The 25,691-nt window shown below is 38.7% G+C and overlaps 1 protein-coding gene across 1 annotated transcript; it reads right to left on the reverse strand.

Moving 5' to 3' along the window:
* Positions 1–258: 258 nt before the first annotated feature.
* Positions 259–23,097, reverse strand: ZNF182 (zinc finger protein 182). The gene is made up of 5 exons (XM_068963207.1): positions 22,819–23,097; positions 6,948–7,089; positions 6,542–6,634; positions 4,781–4,861; positions 259–1,889 (listed from the first exon to the last, which is right to left on the reverse strand). The coding sequence occupies exons 1-5, from the start codon at positions 23,095–23,097 to the stop codon at positions 259–261; spliced, it is 2,226 nt and encodes a 741-aa protein (XP_068819308.1).
* Positions 23,098–25,691: the final 2,594 nt, after the last annotated feature.

The following is a 25,691-nucleotide window of genomic DNA, read 5'->3' on the forward strand; positions in this document are numbered from 1 at the left end:
AAATCTCCTTGCACTGGTGCTTGATTTCCTCTGCCTCTGGCAGCCCTCTCATCTGTTTTCAGCTATTTCCTAATTTGTCAGATACAAAGTCCTTCCTTTTCTCCTTGTAGCTTCTGGGTGAAGACTGAGATGAAAAGAAAAAAAGAAAAGGCTGATTTTACTCCTTATATTTAAACCAGCAGTCAGAATATACTTTTTAAATGTTTAATTAAACTGACAAAAATGTCCTTCAATGAACACAAATGCACCATCAACTCTCTAATGTGCAATGAGCTTGGACTTCCAAGAATGGCCTTTCCCATGGGCTTTCTTTCCTGTATGCGTTCTCTGATGTACAATAAGATTTGATTTTTGAGTAAAGGCTTTCCCACATTCTGTACACTTATAGGGTTTCTCTCCAGTATGAGTTCTCTGATGAACAGTGAATGTTGATTTTTCTCTGAAGGCTTTGCCACACTCAGTGCATGCATAGGGTTTCTCTCCTGTGTGTGTTCGCTGATGTATTATGAGCTGTGACTTCTGGCTGAAAGCTTTCCAACATACAGGACATTCATAGGGTTTCTCTCCTGTATGAATTCGCTGATGTATAATGAGCTTCGACTTTTCTCTGAAGGCTTTGCCACATTCATTGCATTTATAAGGTTTTTCTTCTGTATGTGTTCTTTGATGTATAATGAGGTAAGATTTCTGGGAAAATGCTTTTTCACATTCATTGCATTCATAGGGCTTCTCTCCCGTATGACCTCTCTGGTGTAGCATGAGATAGGATTTCTGAGAGAATGCTTTCTCACATTCATTACATTCAAAGGGTTTCTCTCCTGAATGAGTTCTTTGATGAACACCAAGGTTTGACTTTTGGGTGAAGGTTTTCCCACACACATCACATTCATAGGGTTTCTCCCCTGTATGAGTTCGCTGATGTACAATGAGGGTTGACTTCTCGTTGAAAGATTTCCCACATTCCATACATTTATGAGGTTTCTCTCCCGTATGAGTTCGCTGATGTATAATGAGAGTTGACTTATCACTGAAAGTTTTCTTACACTCATTACATTCATGGGGTTTCTTTCCTGTATGAGTACTATGATGTATAATTAGATCAAGTTTCTGTATGAAAGATTCCCCACATTTGGTGCATTCATAAGTTTTTTCTCCTGTGTGGGTTTTCTGATGGACAATGAGGTTTGACTTCTGAGTGAAGGCTTTTCCACATTCATTACATTCATAAGGTTTCTCTCCTGTATGAGTCCTGTAATGTATAATGACAGTAGATTTTTCTCTGAAAGCTTTTCCACATTCTGGACACTCAAAGGGTCGCTCTCCTGTATGAGTTCTCAGGTGTATAATGAGCTGAGATTTTTGGCTAAAAGCTTTTCCACATTCTGTACATCCAAAGGGTTTCTCTCCTGTATGAGTTCTCCAATGTACAATGAGGTGTGACTTCTTGCTGAAAGTTTTCCTACAGGCAGTACATTCAAACGGTTTCTCTCCATTTTTAATTCTCTGATGTAGACTAAGACCCTTCTTTTGCCTGAGGGTCTTCCCACACTCTTTATATCCATAAGGTTTCACTCTGGGAGTTGTTTTCTCATACTCAGTATGGAAGAATAATTTTGCACATCCATTATCATATTTCTTTCCCACAGAACTTCTACTATATAAGTCTAAATTATCAACCATATTATATCCAAATGATTCATATTTATGGGGCCTTTGTATTGAAGCAAAAAGGTTTGTACTCAGATAAAGTATGTTTCCAAGTTCATTATAGTCAAGGCCACTCTTACTGGTAATTGTTTTCTTGTCAGGGAATCCAACTTGCATCAGATATTTATCTTGGTCATCCTGATGCTGTCTCTCAATCTGTTCATCAACCTGGCAGGCTTCTTCTAGAAAGAAGTACAATAAACCACCTTTATACTTTGACATTATGGAATGGACCGTCTTTAGAAATGTTTTGCCATATGAAAGCTGATACTGATATGTCATTTTATCAGAGTTCCTGGAGAGAGAATCTTGACCATCAAATCCTGTTCTTTTACTTAACTCCCACTTGCTAGCCTTTTTGTTACCAAGAACAATCTTATCCTAACACTTCAGTCTTTTTTACTTCTATTTTTATATCACTCTGGGGACCTTATCACCCTTTATCTTCATTTATCATATGAACTCTTAACTATTCTTGATATACTGTTGCTGTTAAGTCGCTTCAGTTGTGTCCGACTCTGTGCGACCCCACAGACAGCAGCCCACCAGGCTGCCCTGTCCCTGGGATTCTCCAGGCAAGAACACGAGTGGGTTGCCATTTCTTTCTCCAATGCATGAAGGGAAAAGTGAAAGTGAAGTCACTCAGTCATATCCGACTCTTAGCGACCCCATGGACTGCAGCCTACCAGGCTCCTCTGTCCATGGGAGTTTCCAGGCAAGAGTACTGGAGTGGGGTGACATTGCCTTCTCCTCCTGATATACTACTTGCACCTAGATAGAAATGCAACACTGTGACTCATGGACTCAAATCTTCCAACAATCCTGAAATCCACATTTTCAGTAAAATGTGAGAGAAAGATTCAGAATAATTAACCTTACAAAAACAAAGAAACTTAATGATCTTTGCTGAATTTGGATTTTTGCATTCATCCTAATGATCTTTGCATTCATCCAAGTTTGCATTCACAGTTCTTCAATACCAACTTCTACTTTTGCCTATACTATTTCCACTAAAAACTACATCTATTATTAATCCAAATCCTTCCTCATGTTTCATCACCCACATAGCCCAGTCCTTCATGTTTTGCTATATTCATAATCTAGATTAAACTTTCAAGAAGCAGTTTAGTCTTTTCAAAAAAAGCTTACTCTGATTTTATATAACTTTAACTTTCATTAACTTCTAAAGTAGTCAGTTATCTGTACCACTCATTTAGATAGTTGAAAGCACAAAGCCTTGCTTTTAATATATCAATTACAAGATGCATATTACTCCACATTTTAATACCCCTGAATCCAGATTCACCTTACAATCAATGACATGTCATTAATTGGTAGCAAATTTTCTTTCTCAGTGGTGTGTTTTAAAATCAATGGTATCTTGGTCAGTAAATACTTTTTACACATATACTGAATTTTTATTTTTTGTAGTTTAATTTTCTTTTCACCTTTTCCTAAAATTTTATATGAAAAATTTCAAACATACAGAAGAGTTGAAAGAAGAGTACAGTAACTACTCATATTACCACTTAGATTTAACAGCAACATTTAAGAGTAATACTGGATTTTAAAATGGATCATGCAGCTGTGGCTTCTCTTCCTATGACTTCCTTTCTTTCTTTAGTAAAGCACTAGTTCTTAACTGGGTGGGAACATCATAAAGAAAAGTTTTTACAAAATACATTTGATGGGATCCAAGTTCCACCAAGGATCTGCTGAATCTGGACCTCCTTAGGTGTTAAGAAGCAACACAGCACATGTGGCTAGGGCTGTAAGTTCTCTAGCCCAGGATCAAACCCTGGATCAGACTTTTACATGTTCTGTGACCTTAGGCATATTAGCTAATCTACTTTTATCTTACTTTCACATCTAGAAAACAGGAATTGTAACAGTATCCACCAAAATGTATGTCTATAGGATTAAATTAATTACAATAGGGCATGTATAGCACTTCAAATGTTTACTAGAACAACTACTACTATAATAATAGCTACTACTATTATGTTAAGAATTATTATACTATAAAAAGAAATAAGGACTGTCTCAGGATATTTAATATGTTCTTGAATTAAATGAAAAAAGATGAATAAAAATATGCACAGTAGACTACCATTTTCTATGGAGGAAATAAGTATTAAGTATATATTTAAAACAATATAGGCTCATTCTGTAAAAAACAGTAGGATAAACTTTCAAATTTTAATAAATGGTTACCTATGGGGTAAGGAAAGAGTAGGATGGAGAGGGAAAGAGGTTGGACTTCTTTGAATATACATTGTTTTCTAGATTTGATTTTGGAATCAAGTAAATATTTTACAAATATTTTATATAATCATAAAGCAAAACTGAAAATAAAAGGATTACCTAATAGTAATAAGTATCAACTCATTCTGTATTTCCTAACAACCATGCTAAAAATTCTTGATTCTCAATGGCACCAACATGATGAGCTCAAGTGAATCAACCCACTGTATACATTCAGCAGTCTCAAAATACTAACAATACTACCATCAGATGTAAAATTAATAAATTAAAAAAATTTAAGCCCATAATTTGATTTGGAAATATACATTTGAATATATGATGTATTTTCTCTTAAAAAATCTTTTACATAGTTCCTAGCTATGTCAATTTAATAAGAAGCCTAGAAAACAATTCCCTACTATCCAAACTGTGGTCACGAAACATTACCACTAAAAAGAACAAACCAAAGCTCCTTGGAGAAATGGCTGATTTCAGGGCAGGTACAGGAAATACATAATATGAGCCTGGAATATCTTGTAACAACAGAAAGCAAGAAAGCTACCAAAGACTCAGGACCCAACTTAAAGGGGAATCCACTGGCCAGAGATGGAGCAGTTTGATTTATAATAAGGCAATGGATCAAAACATAAAAGTGTTTAAATCCATAAGTCCATAAATGATACTCAAAAAAGACGTATTAGGCACCTTTGAATGATGCAACAAAACCAACTCATTTTGAAAACTGGTAAACAAATGGAAAAATATATATAACTCATATATAATCAAATACAGTTGACCCTTGAACAACACAGGGGTTGGGGGCACTGACCCTCTGCACAGTTGAAAATCCAATTGTAACTTATTGGCCCTCCATACAGGCAGTTCCTCCTCCAAGTCTGTGGTCCCATATCTGTGGATTCAATCAACCATAGATTGTCTAGCACGGTACTATTAGCACTGAAAAAGGCATAAAAGTGGACCTGCGTGCTCCAAACCTATGTTGTTAAAGGGTCAACTCTAACAGACGGAGGGCAATCCCTCTTTATGGAAGTATTCCAGCTAATCAACAAAGAAGGGAAGTCCTTAAAAGTGCCAACTTACAAATGTAGAACGAATGATAGAAAATGCATAGTTTTTCCAACTATCTTAGTAATACAGTAAGCACACTACATATGAACCTTCAAGTTTCGAACTTTCAAAAGATGCAAATGTGCGTTCACATGTCCATTCACGTAAGTCAGAGTAGTACCATATAGCTGATTGTGTTAGTTGGGTACCAAGGCTAACTTTGTTGGACTTATGAACAAATTGGACTTACAAATGCACTCTCAGAAAGGAACCTGTTCATATGTAGGGGACTTACTGTAATTGATTCAGGCAAGAATCATCAGTGAACATTAAAACCACTGGGTAAAAAATTTTTGAGAAACAGGATGTTCAGAGTTTGGCAGTTCCACAAAATGTTAAAAAGTTATCACATAGTCTAACAATTCCACTATGTATGTACTCACAAAAAATGAAAATGTACATTTCAAAACTTCTGCATGAATATTCATAACAGCATTATATTTAATACAGAAAAAGTGAAAATAACCTAAATGCCCATCAACAGATGAATGGATAAACAAAATGTGGAATATCCATATAATGAAATATCATTCCACCATAAAAAGGGATGACACATACTACAATACGAATGAACCTTGAAACATACAAATGAAAGAAACTGGACATAAAATTCCACATTTTGTATGGTTCTATTTATATGAAACGTCCAGAATAGGCAAAATTAGAGATAGAAACTAGATTAGTGCTTGCCAGGGGATGGGGGATGGGGGATGGAGACTGACTGATAAGGGACAGGAGTTTCTTTGAGTGGTGATAATAATGTTCTAGAAATAGATAGTGGAGTTAGATAGAATATTCTGTGAACATACTAAAAATCACTGAGTTTTTGAGTTTCACTTCAAAAGCATGAATTTTATTGTATGTGTATTATATCTTAATAAAGATATTTTTTAAGAAAATCAAGATGCTTTAGGAGACCAAATCTGATAGGAATATCTAAACTGAATAGAATCAGGTAATCCAATCCAGAATTAGACCACTAGTGCCTAGCCTGTGACTAATGTGGGCCTGGCTTCTGACGAGCAGTGGGAAATGAGAACAACAGAAGAGGCAGGGCTTGGGGCCAGGGGGCTGGCACTTACAAGACACCTGTATTACAGGGAAACGGGACTGTGTAGAAACTTATGGGTGAGCACCAACTTAAGGAGAGTGGCCTGGTGGGTGTAGAACAGGGGAGAAGGTGTTAGTCTTAGGTGTTGATATCCCTGTCCTCCATAAACCATCCCTGAGATATTCCTGAAAGTCATTTCACAGACCTCACCCCTGACTTCTGGAGAAGGCAATGGCACCCCACTCCAGTACTCTTGCCTGGAAAATCCCATGGACAGTGGAGCCTGGTAGGCTGCAGTCCATGGGGTCACTAAGAGTCGGACACGACTGAAGCAACTTAGCAGCAGCAGCAGCACCCCTGACTGACAAGCTGGGATCTCCTGCCCCCATAGCCTGGGTCAATGCCACTTACCTGGAAAGCTCCAAATTGGAATTTTTCCTTCTGGCAGGCATTGCTCTTCCACCTCCAATTTGAGGATAAGATCTGGTTTGGTAACATGATACCCTGCTAATGAGAAATGAAAGCAATACCTCCTTGATCTTCAGAGATTCTGAGAAAAAGGAAGGTGGAGTGTGGGGCAGTACAAGGGATGTATCACTTGACACAATGGTAGTCAAACCAATTCACCTGGGTTTTGAGTTCCCAAACACCTTGTCAGGAAAGCAAAGGAGGAAAAGGAACTCTGATCCTTGGAATTTAATGTCAAACTCTTCTATAGTTCAGAGGCCTAACAAGTTTCCAACTTGAGAAAGGAAAAGGCATTCTGTTGGACAGAGTAATCATAAATAGCAAAATTACCTGAGGAAGCCATTCTTACCTACAGAGACCAGGTTGCTGTAGGTCTCCAGCATCACGTCTCTGTACAGGGTTCTCTGTGGAGGGTTCAGGTACTGCCACTCCTCCTGGGTAAAATCCACAGCCACATCCTCAAATGTCATGAGTCCCTGTAACTGTATATTCTTTTATTTGAAAACGCTGACCACTGAATGATAAGAATGGGATAAATGTAAGGGAACTTCTGTTTGGGTTCCCAGTTCACGATGATGACAATACAGGATGTCTGTCAAGTTATTGACCTACTTGGTGGGGGGAAAAAAATCACAAGTCATGGCTGAGAAACTATCATACTAAATAACAGAATATTTAAGACAGTGTTGTATTAGGATGGACAAGTAGTCCAGTAGAACTAAAAAGATAATCCAAATGTGTAGGGACACCTGACTAATGATAAAGTTGAAACTGCAAAATAGTGAGGAGGATGATATTTTCAAATAAATATAGATGGGTTACTGGATATCTATGTGAACCAAAAAAATTATATTTAACCCCTAACTCACCATACACAAAAATCAGCTACAGGTAAATTGCAAATCTAACATGAGAGGAAACACAATGAAGTATCTGGAGAATACTATAGGAAAATGTTTTTGTAAGGTTAGGGTAGGGAAAATCAAAAACAAAGACATGAAAAGCACTACTCATAAAGGAAAAGATATATGTTACAAGATTAAAAATACAGCAGTAAGAGAAGAGGAACTAAAAATAAAGAGCCTCTTGATGAGGGTGAAAGAGGAGAGTGAAAAACCTGGCTTAAAACTCATGTTCAATAAACGAAGATTATGGCATCCAGTCCTATCACTTCATGGCAAATAGATGGGGAAAAAGTTGGAAACAGTAACAGATTTTATTTTCTTGGGCTCCAAAATCACTGCAGACCGAGACTGCAGCCATGAAACTAAAAGAAGCTTGCTCTTTGGAACAAAAGCTATGACAAACCTAGACAGTGTATTAAAAAGCAGAGGCATCACTTTGCCAACAAAGATCCATATAGTTCAATCCCTTGTCCAGGAAGATTCCACATGCCACAGGGCAAGTAAGCCTGTGCATCACAACTACAGAGCCCACCTGCTACAACTCCTGAAGCCTGCATACCTAGAGTCCATGCTCTGCAACAAGAGAAGCCACCACAATGAGAATCCCATGCACGGCAACTAGAGAAAGCCCGTGGGTAGCAACAAAGACCCAGCACAGCCACAAAGAAATAAAAATTTTAAAATGCATACCAAAAATCTTTAAAAAAGAATATACAGTACTGTTAGAAACAATACAGCAGTAAAAAGCTAAGTATAGATGGGGAGATTATCTTCGGCTTTCATAAGTGATAAAGGGTTCTTATCTGGAACATATAAAATAACCCCTACAAATCAAAAGAAACACAAGCAGCACAGAAAAACAGACAAGAGATGTGAATACTAAAATGAAAATCATATGGACATATGTTCTGTGAACAGGAAAAAAATGTACTTAACCCCATTAGCACTTAGGTAAATGAAAATTTAAGCCCCATTGAGACACCACTTGGCACTCACCAGAAACATTATAATTACATGATTAAAATGCCATAAAACTGTGTGGACATGGGAACTCTCACACACTGTTAACAGGAATATAAAAACTGGTATAACTGCTTGGGAAAACAGTTGCATTGTTTACTAAAGTCAATGACTGCAAATACTATGATCCAGCAACACCTTAGAGAAAATCAGGCACATGTACTCTAGAAAACAAGTACAAGGATGTTCACAGGAGGACTATTTCTAATGCTAAGTTGTGGGGAAAACCCAAATGTCCCTCAGCAATACAATGGGCAAATTGTGGGACAATCTTTCAAAGGAATACTATGTGGTAACAAAAAGGAATGAACTACAACTGCATATCCAACACAGATGAATGTCACAGATGTACTAATGAGCAAAAGAATCCAAACACAGAAGAGCACATACTGCATGATTCTGTTTATATACAGGAAGAGAACAGGCAGGCCTAATCCATGCTGTTACAAGTTAGGAAGTGGTTACCTTTGGGGCTGGTATTGATTAGAACAGCATGAAGGGGGATTTGGAGGTCCTGATTATGTCCTAATCTTGACCTTGTTTCCAGGAGTGGCTCCACAGGGTGTTCACTTTGTCATAATTCATCAAGCTGTACACTTAAAAACCATACCTCATGTATGTTATAATTGTATACCTAAAATTATTTTTGACAAATGCAAAGACACTTCAATGGAAAATGGGAGTTCCATTTCAACAAATGGTATTGGAACAACTGACTATCCATATGCAAAAAAAAAAAGAACTTCAATCATACCTCCAACATATATAAAAATTAACTCAAAATGGATCACAAACCTAAATGTAAAATCTAAACCCACAAAATTTTTAGAATATAGGAGAAAATCTTTTTAACCTTAGATTTGCCAAGTATTTCTCTGATGTGACACCAAAACTCAAGACACTGTTAAAAGAATAAAAACCCATGGAATGGGAGAAAATATTTACAAATTGTACATCTGACAAAGAAGCTGTATTGAGAATACATAAGAACTAGAACTCTCAAAACTTAAAAAAAAAAGCCAAGAGACATATTTTATCAAAGTTAAATGGCAAATAAGCACATACCAAGATGCTCAACATCATTAGCCATGAGGAAACCAAATCAAAACCACAATGAGCTACCACTACATACATATTAGAATGGGAAAAAACATGACAATGGCAAGTGCTGGTGATGATGTGGAATAAACAAAGTCTCATTTATCATAGATAGAAATGCAAAGTGGCACAGACACTTTGGAAAACAGTTTTCCAGTTTCTTATGAAGTTAAGCATATACTTCCATAATATCTGCAATCCAACTCACAGGTATATTTACCCAAGTGAAATGAAAACTTATGTAAATCCCCAAATCCTGTACATGAACATTTATAAAGCAGCTATATTTGTAATCACCAAAATATGTAAATAACTCAAATGTTATTCAACCTGTGAAGGAATAAACTGTAATACACATAATGTAATCCAACTCAACAATAAAAATGAAAGAACTAATGATACATGCAAAAACATCGGTGAACCTCAAATGTATTATGCTAAGTGAAAGTAGCCAGACTCAAAAAGCTACATACTATATAGTAATAGTAAGTAGTGTTAGTCACTCAGTCATATCTGACTCTGTGACCTCACGGACTGTAGCCTATGAGGTTCCTCTGTCCACGGGATTCTTCAGGCAAGAATACTGGAGTGGGTTGCCATTCCCTTCTCCATGGGATCTTCCTGACCTGGGGATTGAACCCAGGTCTCCTGCATTGCAGGCAGATTCTTCACCATCTGAGCATACTATATGATTTCATTTCTATAACATGGAAAAGACAAAACTATAGAGACCAAAAATATATCAATGATTACTAGGGGCCAGGGTGTGGCAAGGAGTGAACTACAAAGGGGAAATATAGTTGACCCTTGAACAACACAGGTTTGAACTACATAGGTCCACTTATATGCAGATTTTTTTCAATTAAATATATTGGCAAATTTTTGGAGATTTGCAACAATTTGAAAAACTCACAGATAAACTGTGTGCCCGAGAAATATAGAAAATATTAAGAAAAAGTCTTGAAAAAATAGTATATATGTAGATACTGTTCTATCCTTGCATAGACATAAGGTGATTTTTTTTTTTTTTGGCCACACTATGTGGCTTGCAGGATCTTAGTTCCAGGCCATGGAGTTGAACTCTGGGCCCTCAGCAGTGAAAACTCAGAGCCTTAACCAGAAAGACTGATGTGAGGTGCTCTTCTCTGTTTCGCCTAACTCAGAACTCAGGCCAAAAAGCAGTAGGCATTGCTCTAAAAGACTGCAAGGCAAACTAACATCCCACAGATGCCTGGGGCCAAAGATTACAGCCCAGACAGACAACAGACTGCCTAAGGCCTGAGATTCTGTAGGAAGTTGGGATATTCAAAAATACCCACATACAGGGAAAGGTAGAAAGCCACATACATGCCCAGGATAGGACTTTGGCTCAAAAAAAAAAAAAAAAAAAAAAGATGTGAGAAGACTAACTGCTCTAATTCTTCATGAGCATAGAAAAATGAAAAGCTTCCAAATTCTTACAGGGATTGAATGTAAAATTGACACATAAACTTATTTAAGATTGTACAAAATAGGAAAATGCAGACTAATCTCACTTATGAACAACAGTGCAAAAATCCTAAATAAAATACAGTTGATCCTTGAACAACTGAGGGTTAATCCCCGTATAACTTATATTGGCCCTCCATATCAGAGGTTCTTCCACATCTATGGATTCAACCAAGTCCACAGGACTGTGTAGTACTGTAGTACTCACTATTGAAAAAATCCACATGCAAATGGACCTGAACAGTTCAAACTCACCTTGTTCAAAAGTCAGCTGCATAAGCAAACAATAGACCCACATTAAGACAATAATACATCATGACCAATTAAGATTTATTCCAGCCATACGATGATAGTTCAATATTAGAATATTCATTAACATAAATCACCATTAAACAGACATAAAGAAAAAACTTATATGAATATAACTAATATAAGAAATGCTAATACAAAAATATTGAAATAGAATTCAATACCCAATCCTGATCAATGAAAACTACAGATTAGAATAAACGATAATTTCCTTAAAATAACCAAAGATAGATAAATACTGGTAAATAAGATAGGAAGGAGGGAAGGAATGAAGGAAAGATTAGAACTGAAGGTAGGAATGGAAGGAAGAAGGAAAGGAAGGAAGGAAAGGCAAACTGGAATGGAAGAAAAGAGAGGATGGACAGAGGGATGGACTGGACTGGAAGGAAGGACAGAATGTATGTTTTGCATAGGGGCCTTGGATCACCATGGATAATGTAATGATGTGATTTAGGGTTGGGGCTGGCTATACCAGAAAGATCAACCACATGATTTAGGGTAGGGGCTTTGGGTCACTCCCAGAGGGGCTGGACAGACAGAGCAACCACATAGACAATCACGCCTATAAAAGTGGAAGTGAAAGTGAAGTCGCTCAGTCGTGTCCGACTCTTTGCGACCCCATGGACAGTAGCCTGCACCAGGCTCTTCTGTCCATGGGAATTTCTAGGCAAGAGTACTGGAGTAGGTTGCCATTTCCTTCTCCAGGGAATCTTCCTGACCCAGGGATCGAACCCAGGTCTCCTGCATTGTAGACAGACGCTTTACCGTCTGAGCCACGAGGAAAGTCTATAAAATGAAGCCCTAATTAAAAACTCTGAATACTGAAGCTCACCAGAGCATCTCTGGTTGACAGAATTCCATGTGTACTACCACACATCAATACCAATTACACAAAGTCATGCATCTTGACCTCATGGGGACAGAAAAATGGAAGCTCCATGTTTGGTACTTTCTGGGGATCTGCCCTATATACTTCTCTCTTTGGTAGGTTCCAATCTGTGTCCTCTCCCTGTAACAAGCCATAGCCATGAGTATTACTGCTTTCAGTGAGTTCTCTGACTTCCTCCAATGAACTGTCAAACCTAAAAGTGACCTTGGGGACCCCCAAACTTGCAAGTGGTGTTCAGAAGTGAGGGTGGTCTCTTATCAGAACAGTTTTCTCTAACTTCAGAGTTGTCAAACTCTTCATAGATAGAATGACACAAAGTCACAAAGATGCAGTTATCCCTAAGTTAATTTATAAATGTAATGTGATCCCAATTTAAAACACAAGCTTCTTAATGGTACTAAACAAGGTAGTACTAAAGATCATATCAAAAAATAAATATGCAAGAATAGCTAGAAAATTTCTGGAAAAGAAAAACTGTCTAGGGAGGAAGCAGCCCTACCAGATACCAAAACATATTTTGATACAGGCATTCTATCAAAGCACAGGGTTCAAAAGACCCACTTTTTAATAAATGGTGCTGAGTTAACTCAAAAGCCATTTTGGAAAGACTAGATTGGATCCACATCTCATTGCATAAGGTATAAACACCAAATGGATCAGAGGCCTAAATGTAAAAAAAAAAAGAAAAAAGAAACTAAACAAAGTACTAGAAGAAAGCATGGGTGAATGTCCATATAACCTGGATATTGTTGTTGTTGTTTACTCACTCAGTGGTGTCTGACTCTGCAACCCCATGGACTGTAGCCCACCAGGCTCTTCTGTCCATGGGGATTTCCAGGCAAGGATACTGAAGTAGGTTGCCATTTCCTTCTCCAGGGCATCAAACCCACATCTCCTGCAAGTCTCCTGCACTGCAGGAGGATTCTTTACTGCTGAGCCACCAGGGGCAAGGAAAGACTTTCTAAATATGAATAAAAATCCAGATATAATAAAAGATTAATAAACATAACCACAAAATACAATATAAAAACACTTTGGTAAGTCTAAGGACAAAGCAGGGATGAAATATGTTGCAACATATATCACAAATAAAGACTGGTATAACATATATCACAGATAAAGATTAATATCCTTAACATATAAAGAACTCTTGAAAATCAAGGGGGAAAAAAGGACAAATACCTGACAGAAAATCAGGCAAAAAATGTAAGACAATTAACAAGAGAAATAAAAATATCTCTTAAATATATGAAATTATATTCAACTTTACTCATAATAACAGAAATGGCAATTAAAACTAAATAGAGATACCATTTCTTATCTAGCAGATTGGAAAAAGTTTAAAAGCCAGACAACATACTCTATTGGTATAGTCACAGAGAAACAAGGCACTATCATACATTGTTGGTAGGAATATAAAACAGTATAACTCATATAGAAGGGAATTTAGCAATATGTAATCAACTGTATTTACCCTTTGATCAGCAATGCCACCTGTAGAAATTTATATAGAAGATATACCTGAATGAAAAGGAAATAATTTATGCACAATACATTTCATTTCAGCATTATTCTTTTTTAAATTTTATTTATTTATTTATTTGGCTGTGCCAGGTCTTAGTTGTGGCATGTGGGATCTAGTTCCCTGACCATGGATCAATCCAGGGCCCCCTGCACTGAGAGTGCAGAATCTTAGCCACTGGATCACTGGGGAAGTCCCCAGCATTATTCTTAATTGCAAAATACTGGAAACAACCAAAAGTAACACATACATAGGAGAATGACTGAACAAACTGGTGCATCCACCAATGGAATACTATGCAGCCGAAGAAATGAATGAAACAGAAATATAACAATCCTAAAGTTCATATAAAAGTCACAAAAGACCTGAATAGATAAAGCAATCTTGAGAAAGAACAACAAAGCTGCAGGAACCACACTCCATAATTACAAATAAACTGTATTCAAAGCTATAGTAATCAAAATAGCTTGAGTTGATTGAATCAAAATAGTAATCAGAATACTTGCATAAAAACAGACACACAGATCAATGGAACAGAAGGCCCAGAAATAAACCCATGCATATATGGTCAATTAACTTATGACAAAGGAGCCAAGAATATGCAATGTGGAAAAGATAGCCTCTTCAATAAATTCTAAAATAAATTCTGTTGGGAAAATTGGACAACTACATGCAAAAGAATGAAACTGGAACACTATCTTATACTACATGCAAAAATTAACTCAAAATGGTTTAAAGACTTGAATATGGGACCCAAACCCATAAAATTCCTAGAATAAAACATAGGTGGTAAGCCCCTTGACATCAGTTTCAGCAATGATTTTTTTGGTTAATAAAAAAATCATTGGTTTAATGATTAACACCAAAAAGCAAAGGCAGTAAAAGCAAAATTCAACAAACAGGACTACATAAAAATAAAGCACTTCCATACAGCAAAGGAATCCATCAAGAACATGAAAAAACCACCTACCAAACAGGAAAAAACATCTGCAAATCATATAAATTATAAGGGGTTAATATCAAAAATATATAAAGAACTCACAACTCAGTATCAAAAATAAACCCAGTATCAAAAAAAAAAACAATTAAAAAATAAGCAGGGACTTTTCCCTGGTGGTCCAGTGGTTAAGTCTGCCTGCCAATGCAGGGAACATGTGTTCAATTCTGGTCTGGGAAGATTCCACATGCTGTGGAGCAACTAAGCCCATGCACCACAATTACTGAGCCCTTGCTCTAAAGCCCCTGCTCTACAACAAGAAAAGGCACTGAAATGAGAAGCCCATGCATCACAACTAGAGAGTGGCCCTCATTTGCCAAAACTGGAGAAAGCCCGGGTGCAGCAATGAAGACCCAGTCATAAATATATTTTTAAATCAAAACAAAAATAAGCAGAGGATCTGAAGAGACATTTTTCCAAAGAATACATTCAGATGGCCAACAGGCACATGAAAAAATGCTCAACATCACTAATCATCAGAGAAATGCAAATCAAAACCACAATAAGCTATCACTTCACACCTGTCAGAATAGCTATTATCTAAAAGATAAGCAATAGCAAGTGTTGGCAAGGATGTGGAGAAAAGGGAATCCTTATGCAGTGTTAGTGAGAATGTAAATTGGTGCAGCCATTATGTAAAATAGTATGGGGATCCCTCAAAAAATTAAAAATAGAATTATCATATGATCCATCCATTCCTTTCCTGGCTATTTATTCAAAGGAAACAAAAACGCTGACTGGAGAAGATGTATGTACCTCTGTGTTCACAGTAGCATTATTTACAATAACCAAGACATGGACTTTACCTGAGTGTCCACTGAACGATGAACGGATACAGAAAAATGTGATAGACACACATACACAAATGGAATGTTATTCAGCCATAAAAAAGAAGGAGCTCTTGCCATTTGTGACAACATGGATGGATCTTTAGGGCATTATACTAAGTGAAATAAGTCAGAGAAAGTTAATACCATATGATCTCACTTGTATGTGGAATCCAACCAACAAAAGAACCCTCATAGACACAAAAAACAGATTGGTAGTTGCAAGATGCAGGTGGTGATGGGTGGGGATAGACAAAATTGGTAAAGGTGGTCAAAAGGTACAAACTTCCAGTTATAAAATATCTGTAAGTAAGTCCTGGGGATGTAATGCACAACATGATGACTACAGTTACTAATACTGTATTGTATACTTAAAAGTTGCTAACAGAAGAAATCTTGAAAGTTTTCATCATAAGAAAAAAATGAGTAACCATGGTGATGACTGTTAACTAGACTTACTGTGGTGATCATTTTGGAATATACACAAGTACTGAATCATTATGTTGTACATCTGAAACTAATGTATATGTCAATCATATCTCAATTAAAATGAATGAGGACAATATTTGTAAACATACATGGAGCAACTTTCAGGATATATTGTTAAGGGAAAAAAGCAAAGTGCAAAAGAGTCTATAAATAAAGTATACTACCTTTTTGAGTAATATGAAAGGGGAAATCATCACATGAGTACATCATGCAAAATGCCAGGTTGGATGAAGCACAAGCTGGAATCAAGATGGCTGAGAGAAATATCAATAACCTCAGATATGCAGATGACACCACCCTTACAGCAGAAAGTGAAGAAAAACTGAAGAACCTCTTGATGAAAGTGAAAGAGGAGAGTGAAAAAGTTGGCTTACAACTCAACATTCAGAAAACTAAGATCATGGCATCTGGTCCAATCACTTCATGGCAAATAGATGGGGAAACAGTGATATACTTTATTGGGGGGGGGGCCTCCAAAATCACAGCAGATGGTGACTGCAGCCATGAAATTAAAAGATACTTGCTCCTTGGAAGAAAAGCTATGATCAACCTAGACAGCATATTAAAAAGCAGAAACATTACTTTGCCAACAAAGCTCCATCTAGTCAAGGCTATGGTTTTTCCAGTAGTCTTGTATGGATGTGAGAGTTGGACTATAAAGAAAGCTGAGCACCTAAGAATTGAGGCTTTTTTGAACTGTGGTGTTGGAGAAGACTCTTGAGAGTCCCTTGGACTGCAAGGAGATCCAACCAGTCCATCCTAAAGGAAATCAATCCTGAATGTTCCCTGGAAGGACTGATGCTGAAGCTGAAACTCCAATACTTTGGCCACCTGATGCAAAGAACTGACTCACTAAAAAACCCTGATGCTGGGAAAGAATGAAGGTGGGAGGAGAAGGGGACGACAGAGAATGAGATGGTTGGATGGCATCACTGAATCGATGGACATAAGTTTGAGTAAGCTCCAGGAGTTGGTGATAGACAGGGAAGCCTGACATGCTACAGTCCATGGGGTCGCAAACAGTCAGACCCAACTGAGGGACTGAACTGAACTGAAAGGGGAAATTTTTAAAATATACCTTTATCTGCTTCTTTTAAAAAGAAATGTTATAAGCATAAATCAGAAACTAACAAGACTGGTTATCTCCAAGGTAGAATGAGAATTAGGTATTAGGTACAGGAAGAGGTGACAATTCTGTGTATATATTTCTGTCTTCAAATCATATTAACATTTTATATATAGTATAAAGGATAAAGTTAAATCAACAAAGATGGAAAGAAATAAAATCAAAATGGAATACAAACATAAAAAATGAACCTAACTGTATACCAAATAAATAAGATAACCACACTATATAGGAAAAAATCAAAAGGAAAAATTAATTCATGTAACTTCTAAACAGAGTACTTTGATTACATTTCCTCAGTATAAAAGGCATGCAAACAATTCGTGTACTGTACTCAATAGGTTGATTTTTCACAGGTGTGTAGGAATTCTGAGCCTATCTTCTGTATATTGTAAGACTAAGAAAATGAATCAATATATTGATGTTAGGAGCCAGTGCTCTCACTGTTGGTGAAGGGAGATGCAAATATGGAGTAAGAGAGGTCTAGGAAGATTCCTGGGATATTGCATAAATTCAAGCTGTGCATGTATGTATGTGTGTGTGTACACAGACATACAGAGACACAGTTCACTGAAAAGACCTAGAAGTAATGATGCCCCAACAGCAATGAGCACAACTACCATCCAGATTTTGATTTCTATATAATTATTTACTAACAGGAACCAGTGCTGCTTGGAGAAATGGCTGATTCTAGGCCTGAGGTAGGAAAAGTAAAAAATGGAAGCTGGAACAGCTTATTATGTCAGCACTAAGGTAGTGCTCAGAAAAGTATCAGAATGTGACAAAAGGACACAAAAGCCAGCTAGGGGACCCCCCTGGATAACTCAGGGGCAAGTGAGCAGCAAAATAAATAATGACAATTATAACAGATTATAATCTACTGAAAAGTTAAAATCCATAAAAATTAAAATTCTGTATTAATGATATAAACAAAGGAGAGGGAGCCCCACCTCCTAACACCATCACTGACCTTGGGCATTAGGATTCCAACATGTGAAGTTTGGGGGCACACAAACATCCAGACCATAGCAAAGGTCAACAAACAAAAATCAATCATATTTCTATATACCAGCAATGAATACTTGAAACTGAACTTTTAAAAACAAAACCATTTACAGAGGCTTAAAAAATGAAGCATGCCATATTGTTGTGGAATGAACTGTGCCCCCCCTAAAATTCTTAAGCTGAATGCCCAAACCCCCAGTGTGACTGTATTTGGAGACAGGGTCTTTAAGAAGGTAATTAAGGTTAAATGAGGTCATAAGAGTGGGACCTGATCCAACAGGATTGGTGTCCTAAAAATAGGAAGAAACAACAGAGCTTCCTCTCACTCTGCAGATGCACAAAGGAAAGACTATGTGAGGACAGTGAGAAGGCAGCTGGCTATAAGCCAGGAAGAATGTCCTCACCAAAACCAACTCTGATCTGGGACTTCTAGCCTCCAGAACTGTGAAAAAATAAATTTCTGTTGTTTAAGCCACCAAGTCTGTGGCATTCTATGACAGCCTGAGCAGACTGATACACATATACAGAATCTGTATGTTGAAAATTATAAAATGTTGATGGAGTCAGTAAATGAAGATCTAAATAAATAAATGGAGAGGTAAATAAATACTGTGTTCATGGACTGGAAGACGCAACATAATAAAGACGTCAAGTCTCCCCAAACTGATCTACAGGTTTAACTCAATTCCTATCAGAATCCCAGCAAGATCATTTTTAGACATGTAAACAAGATTATTCTAAAATGTACATATAAAGACAAAGGCACAAGAATAGCCAAAAAATGTTGAAAAGGTAGAATAAAGTTGGAGAAACCATACTACTTGATTTCAAGACCTATCATAAAGCTGCAGTAATGAAGACAGTGTGGTACTGGCGGAGGATTAGATACACAGATCAATAGAACAGGCAGTCCAGAGATGGATCCCACAAATATGGCCAACTGATTTTTGACAAAACCATAAAATCAATTCAATGGAGAAAAGATGGTCCTTTCAACAAATAGGGGTTAGAACAAATAGAAATCCATTTGCAAAATTATGAACCATGACCTAATCCTTACACCTTACATAAAAATTAACACAAAATGGATCTTGAGTCTAAATCTTGAGTAAACCTAAAATTATAAACATTATAGGAGAAAATCTTCATGACCTAATATGATATTGTGACTCATAATAAGAAATTAATTTTTGGTCTTAGCTCCCAAATTCTGGCAGAAAGAGCTCCTGAAACCCTTGGAGTATCTCAAGCAAGGAAAGCAATAAAAGTGTCTTTTGATATATTAATGAGATGACTTTAGGACCCCACCTAAGGAGGGGGAGCTGGTGGCCAGCCACGTGATTAAAGGACTGGAAGTTTTACTCCCACCCCCTAACCTTGGGGATGGGGAGAGGGACTGGAGTTTAAATCAAAAGTTAATTGCTAAATAAATAACAACAACAAAGCCAATGGCCAATGAGTTAACCAATCATGCCTATGTAAAGAGTTCAGTTCAGTTGCTCAGTTGTGTCCAACTCTTTGTGACTCCATGGACTGCAGCACGCCAGGCTTCCCCGTCTGCATAAAAATCCAAAAGGACTGGATTCAGAGAGCTTCTGAATTGTAAACACATGGAGGTGCTAGGAGAGTGGCACACCTGGACCTGGAGGTGTGGAAGCTCTTCCCCATATACTTTGCCTTTACATATCTCTTCCATCTGCATGTTCATCTGTATACTTTAATATATCCTTTAATAAACTGGGAAACATGTTTCCCTGAGTTCTGTGAGCCACTGTAGCATATGAATCTAACTCGAAGAGGGGGTCACTGGAAGCTCTGATCAATAGCTGGTTGCACAGAAGCACAGGTGATAAGCACTGGGCTTTTGACCAGCATCTTAAGTTGGGAGGTGGGGCAGTCTTGTGGAACTGAGCCCTGAACCTATAGGATCTGACACTATCTCCAGGTGGACAGTGTCAGTATTAAGTTGTAGAACACCCAGCTGGTGTCACAGAGATTTGCTTGTTGTGGGGGGAAACCACCACACATTTGGTGACCAGAAGTATCAGAAGTGTTATTTGTGAGAGTAAAGGAAAACTTATGGGAGTGACACAGTAGGAAAGAACTGGGCTTTTCTCTACACAGGAGATACAAGACTAGAGTTTTTCCACCTTAATTGAGACAAAGAGTTCTTAGACCTGACACTGTTAGGGGAAGCACACTGACTGAAACCGCCCACCTTGGCCAGGCACCATAGTAACTATTTGCATGAGCTGTTTTACAACAGGAGGTCCTGCTAAGGAACACGGAACTAATAAGCCACCACCAACCAGAAGAGTTCGGGAAAGGTCAAAAGGAGACACCACATGTCCGACCACCTCCCAGAATCCTTCTCTCTGGCACACATCTTGGCTGAACAAGGCGTGCATCACCAGAAAGGACTCTGAGTCAGAATGATTGGCTAAAGACAACCCGGAAACCATAAAATCCCATCACCATAAAACCCGAGACTGCAAGCCATGTGGCAGAGCTATTCTCCTGGGTTCCCTTACCCTACTGTTCTCCACCCGGGTGCCCTTTCCCAGTAAAATCTCTTGCTTTGTCAGCACATGTATCTCCTTGGACAATTCATTTCCGAGTTTTAGACAAGAGCCCAGTTTCGGGCCCTGGAAGGGGTCCCCCTTCCTGCAACAACACCAAAAGCACAACCCATAAAGGAAATAGTTTATAAAATGGACATTTTCAAAATTAAAAATTCTTGCTCTGTGAACAACATGATTAAAAGACAAGCCACACACTTGGAGAAAATATTTACAAACCATGTATCTGACAAAGGACTTGTACACAGAATATAAAAAGAACTCTCAAAACTCAATCGTGAGAAAAACAATCCAATTTAAAAATGGGCAGAAGACTTGATCAGACACTTCACCAAAGAGGATATGCAAAAAGTAAATAAGCCTATATAAAGATATTCAATATCACTGGCCATTAGAGAAATGCAGATTATTCTGTGATTGAAGACAACTCCACCACCCAAAGGAAGATTCAGCAAATAAATGACTTGAAAGGCAATTGCAGGAAACTTTTACTTCCCTTAGGACTTGATGTGTTCTCTCGGAAGAGTAAATGGAGCCAGATTTCCTCTGGCTGCCAGAGGCTCAAAGAGAAATTTGCAACTCAACTAATATTGTAATGTGTAACTGTCTGTTACCCCCTAAGTCATGTGTCTACATTTTAATTTGGCCTTTGCTGTCTCTCATTTTCCCTGATATTAACACTTATTTATAAATAATCTATTTTATGTTTGAGATTCCAACACTGCTGAACACATCCATAGTAAAATAAAAGGAAGAGACAACATCCTTACCTGGGGTTCGGCCATTCCCTCCTCTTCTTGGGAAAAAATAAGAGATGTGTGAAGACTGAGCTAGAAGAGTGGAGAAGTGTAGAGCATATGAGAGACCCCATCAGGCTCCCAGTGCCCAGAAATATCTGCCTAGAAATCCCCTCACACCAGCTGGGCACATGGCTGCTCTGTGGAAGTTTGGGAAACCATGTGGTTTTAACAACCACTTGTGTATTCTTGAGTCTTTTTTTCATGCAAAAACAAAAGTTTTCTTCTGTATATATACTTGTGTGCTGACTCAGAAATTGTATTTCTAGGTATTTTCCTTAATGAAATAAATAATGGATCACAATTTCTTAAGTAGCTTCATCTCAGCATTGACTTTTAACAATGCCAAACTTATGATCCATAATAAGGGATTAAATTCTATGTAGCGATTAAAATAATCTTGTATGGAACTGTACACTTATTATGTTTATTTTTCTGTACGTTTCTAAATTACAAGTATTTTAAATGTTACACGATAAATTTTTAAGCTGAATCATAGTAACTTCTAAATGAAAAAAAGCTAAGTTATGAAACTGCAGGAACCCATGCGTTAAATGTTTAAAAATGCATACACCTTATACACACTAAAAAATGTCTAAGAATTACAATATAAATATAGGGGCATAAAATTAGTTCCTTTTTATTCTCCTCTCATTGCTAATCAATCTACAATGCAAATGTTACCTACTTTTAAATCCCAAAAAGAAACTGAACTTTAAAATTATTATTCCCATGCGTTTTAAGCCAGATCCCCCCCAGAATCCACACCACCAGTCCCTGCCCAACCTTCCCAAGCCCCAAACTCTGGGCGAGGCCCTTTATTGGGTGTGTACTCTCTGGTGCCTCTTCTTCCTTCTCCTCACCTCACTGGGGCCGTCTAGCCCAGGAGTCAGAAGGAAGCCCTCGGGTGCAAATTCACTTCAACTGGAGCATTCAAAACAGGCCCCTACCTAGGGGGCTCGGAAAAGGGAATATGGGCAGGAGAGATGGGGGCGCCTAGGCAGAAGCTTGAGGATGCCTATAAACCCTTAGCGCAGGTCACTGTGCTAGAAAATGTGTAAAAGTCAACATTTAGTAAGCCCCATTCAACCCTGACTAGCCCCATAACTTTGTCTACAACTGAGCCCACAAACCCTCATTCGCTGACCTCTTGGTCCACCATCACTCACCCCACAACCTCCCACGTCAATGACCCCCCCCAAACCCGCTTCATTCGTTCTCCAGAACTCCCCATCACTCAGCCCATCATCCCTACCACTCGCTCCCTCAACCTCTTTCTCGACAACAGATTTTCTGCTCGGTGCAAAGGAGACAGTTACGAGAACTAGCGCCGGAGAAGCACTTCCGCTTTGGGACCAACTCAGGCTCCGCAGCCCAAAGGGCTGCAGCAGCCGGGTGTGCGCACGCTCAGTGGGGCCTTTGAGCCCACGTCCGCCAATAGTCAACATGGGGCCCCCTCCCGCCGGCCGGACGCGAACGCAATGGGGCCACAGCGCAGGCGCAGAAGAAAATGGCCGCTCCGGTGACGTCACTGCTCTGACGGGATGGCCGCGCCTACCGCTTCTCCCTTCTAGGGATGCAGCTGTAGAACAGGTGTTTATGATCTACAGAGGCCGTCATTCCTAAGACTCCAAAGACCGGTTTCCTTATTGCGGGAGGGGAAATGCCCAATTAAGGAAAACAATAGCAGGCGGGAATTTGATGTCTTGAACCTGGAGGGCAGCATCAGGTGTGCAGATGTAATTGAATAGGAATTCGGGATGCGTGGCAGAATTGTTCAGCGTGCACAAAGGCTGAGAGTAGGAAAAAGTCACTGGCTCCATCCAGTGGCCAAGGCTGGGAGTTTACAGTCTAGCGTTTGAAGGACGGTGTGCAGCCAAACAAGCTGCTGAAGAATAAATAAACGGCGACCTAGTACATAAACACACACCAGGATGAAGGGGATCTGTTAAGTAGTGGCTAGGAGGCTGTTTTCTCAGGATGGGCAGGAACGATCTCCTTTTGTCGGAGGTTACAGTTACGCTGATCAAAGGAGCGAGCCACACAAATATCTGAATCAAAGAGCTTTGTGGTGGAAGGTGAGGTTGTTGCAAAGGCCCTGCCTGAAGTAGGACTGGTTTGGCATATTGGAGGAACAGAAACAATGTCAGTGTGTTGGGAATGTAGGAATTGTGGGCAAGGGAGAAGTGAATGGGTGGCAGATGCCCTACGGCCTCCCCTGCCAGGGACAGAGCTCCTATTTCCTTCTGGACATAATGGGATGCCATTAACAGGAGGGGGGTCAGATTTTTTAAAGTCCAGTCTGAAGCAATCTAGCATTATATATTAACTTTTAAAATACATGTATATTTGACTCTTTTTTCCTATTGCCTGTATTGCACCACTAGAATATGAGCTGCGCAGTAGCTCCTCCTGTATGCCTGGTAGTGTTCTAGACATTGGGAATATAGCAGGGAAGAAAACAGAACCGACCAACCAAATTAAATGATAGAAACAGCTATGTAATCTAGGGCAGGACTTAACTCCTCTGGGCTTAATTACCTCATCTATAAAATGAGGATAATGACAGCACTTACCTATAAGACTGTGGTGACAAATGAACTGTTAATTGTAAATAGTTTAGAACAATCCCTGGCACATAGCAAGTGCTAATATATAACTGATGATGACACACTGATGATTAAGATAAAATTAGACATGTGTCTGTATAAAACTTTTACTAAGAAGAAGGAAAAAATAAAAAGATGACCTGCAGGCTGCTTTGTGGATAACAGATTTCAGAGGGCAAGGATGAAAACAGGAAGAATAGTGAGGAAGCTTCTGCCAATGGGCCCAGTAAGTGATAATGGAGGCTCAGACCTAGCTCATTATCTCCTGTGTGCCAGACACTGTGTGAAGCACATATGATCTGCCTCAGATACTCCCCCATTTTCTGTGAACAATCCTGTGGTCCTCCCTCTTGTCGGTTGAGGAAACTGAGTCCCAGAGATACTAAGTAACTTGCCCGAGGTCACACAGGTTCCCAAGTTCAGATCTTTAACTTCTATCCAATAATACTTTGTTTATTTGGTATACCACAGAACTTCTGGAAAGTATCTGAGGGTCCTTATTCCAGAACAATTTAAAAAAAGGCAACAAATTTTTTTTGGCTAGGAATACATATGGAGCTTCCTAACAGACAAAGCAAAGAGAGAAAGCAGAGAAGTAACTCAGGTCTCTTGCACTCTTAAGGATTTGCACCTCCTAGATACAAAACTTGTCAACTCTCTGAATGCATCAGAAGGTGGAAAATAGGAGGATCTGGACCTTTAGGGCCCATGTTATTCTGGCCTCTTCCAGCCTGTAAACATAATGTCTCTACCACCTTGTACTTATACATACATACACACACCCCTACATAGAGAGAAAATCCTACAGAGTTGGTAGGTCTTGGAGTACAGTGACTGCCAGATCCAAAAATGTCCCTGAACTAGTGACACAGACCTACAGAAACTGTCCCAGGATTCAGAGTGCATATCCACAAACTATGTGAGACCAATTTTTCTGCTATGGAGCTAGGATGCCCACTCTCTGTCCTAGGCATCCTCTACCATCAGTCCTTATGGGTACAAATTCATTCAGTAGCCTAAGCACCAGATAGCTAGGTGAAGGGGTGTGGAAATGTGACAGCTAGCTGGTCCCACCACAGAATCTGCACCATGTGACACTCTCACTCAAAGCCCCCGCCCCGCCTCACTGGTGAGTCATTACAATTGCTCTTAAGATACATTTTCTCAAAACCATTGCTATTGTGAGTGGTCATTTTGGACCATGAGGTAGCAGATGAGTTTGGCAGAGGTACAGCACAGGAGCAGCCAGCTCTTTGGTGATCTTGGAGCTGCCGCTCTAGCCCTCAACTGCCTGCCTCCAAGAGAATGATCACTTTCCATCCTGTTCCATCCATTTAGAGTGGTGTTTGTATGTGCAGCCAAACTGAATCCTGAACAATATATCAGACTTTTCTGTCTTGACAGATGTGTCACTAAACAGAGACACATGGGAT

Source organism: Capricornis sumatraensis, chromosome X (genome assembly GCF_032405125.1).
Source record: "Capricornis sumatraensis isolate serow.1 chromosome X, serow.2, whole genome shotgun sequence".
Taxonomy (NCBI): domain Eukaryota; kingdom Metazoa; phylum Chordata; class Mammalia; order Artiodactyla; family Bovidae; genus Capricornis; species Capricornis sumatraensis.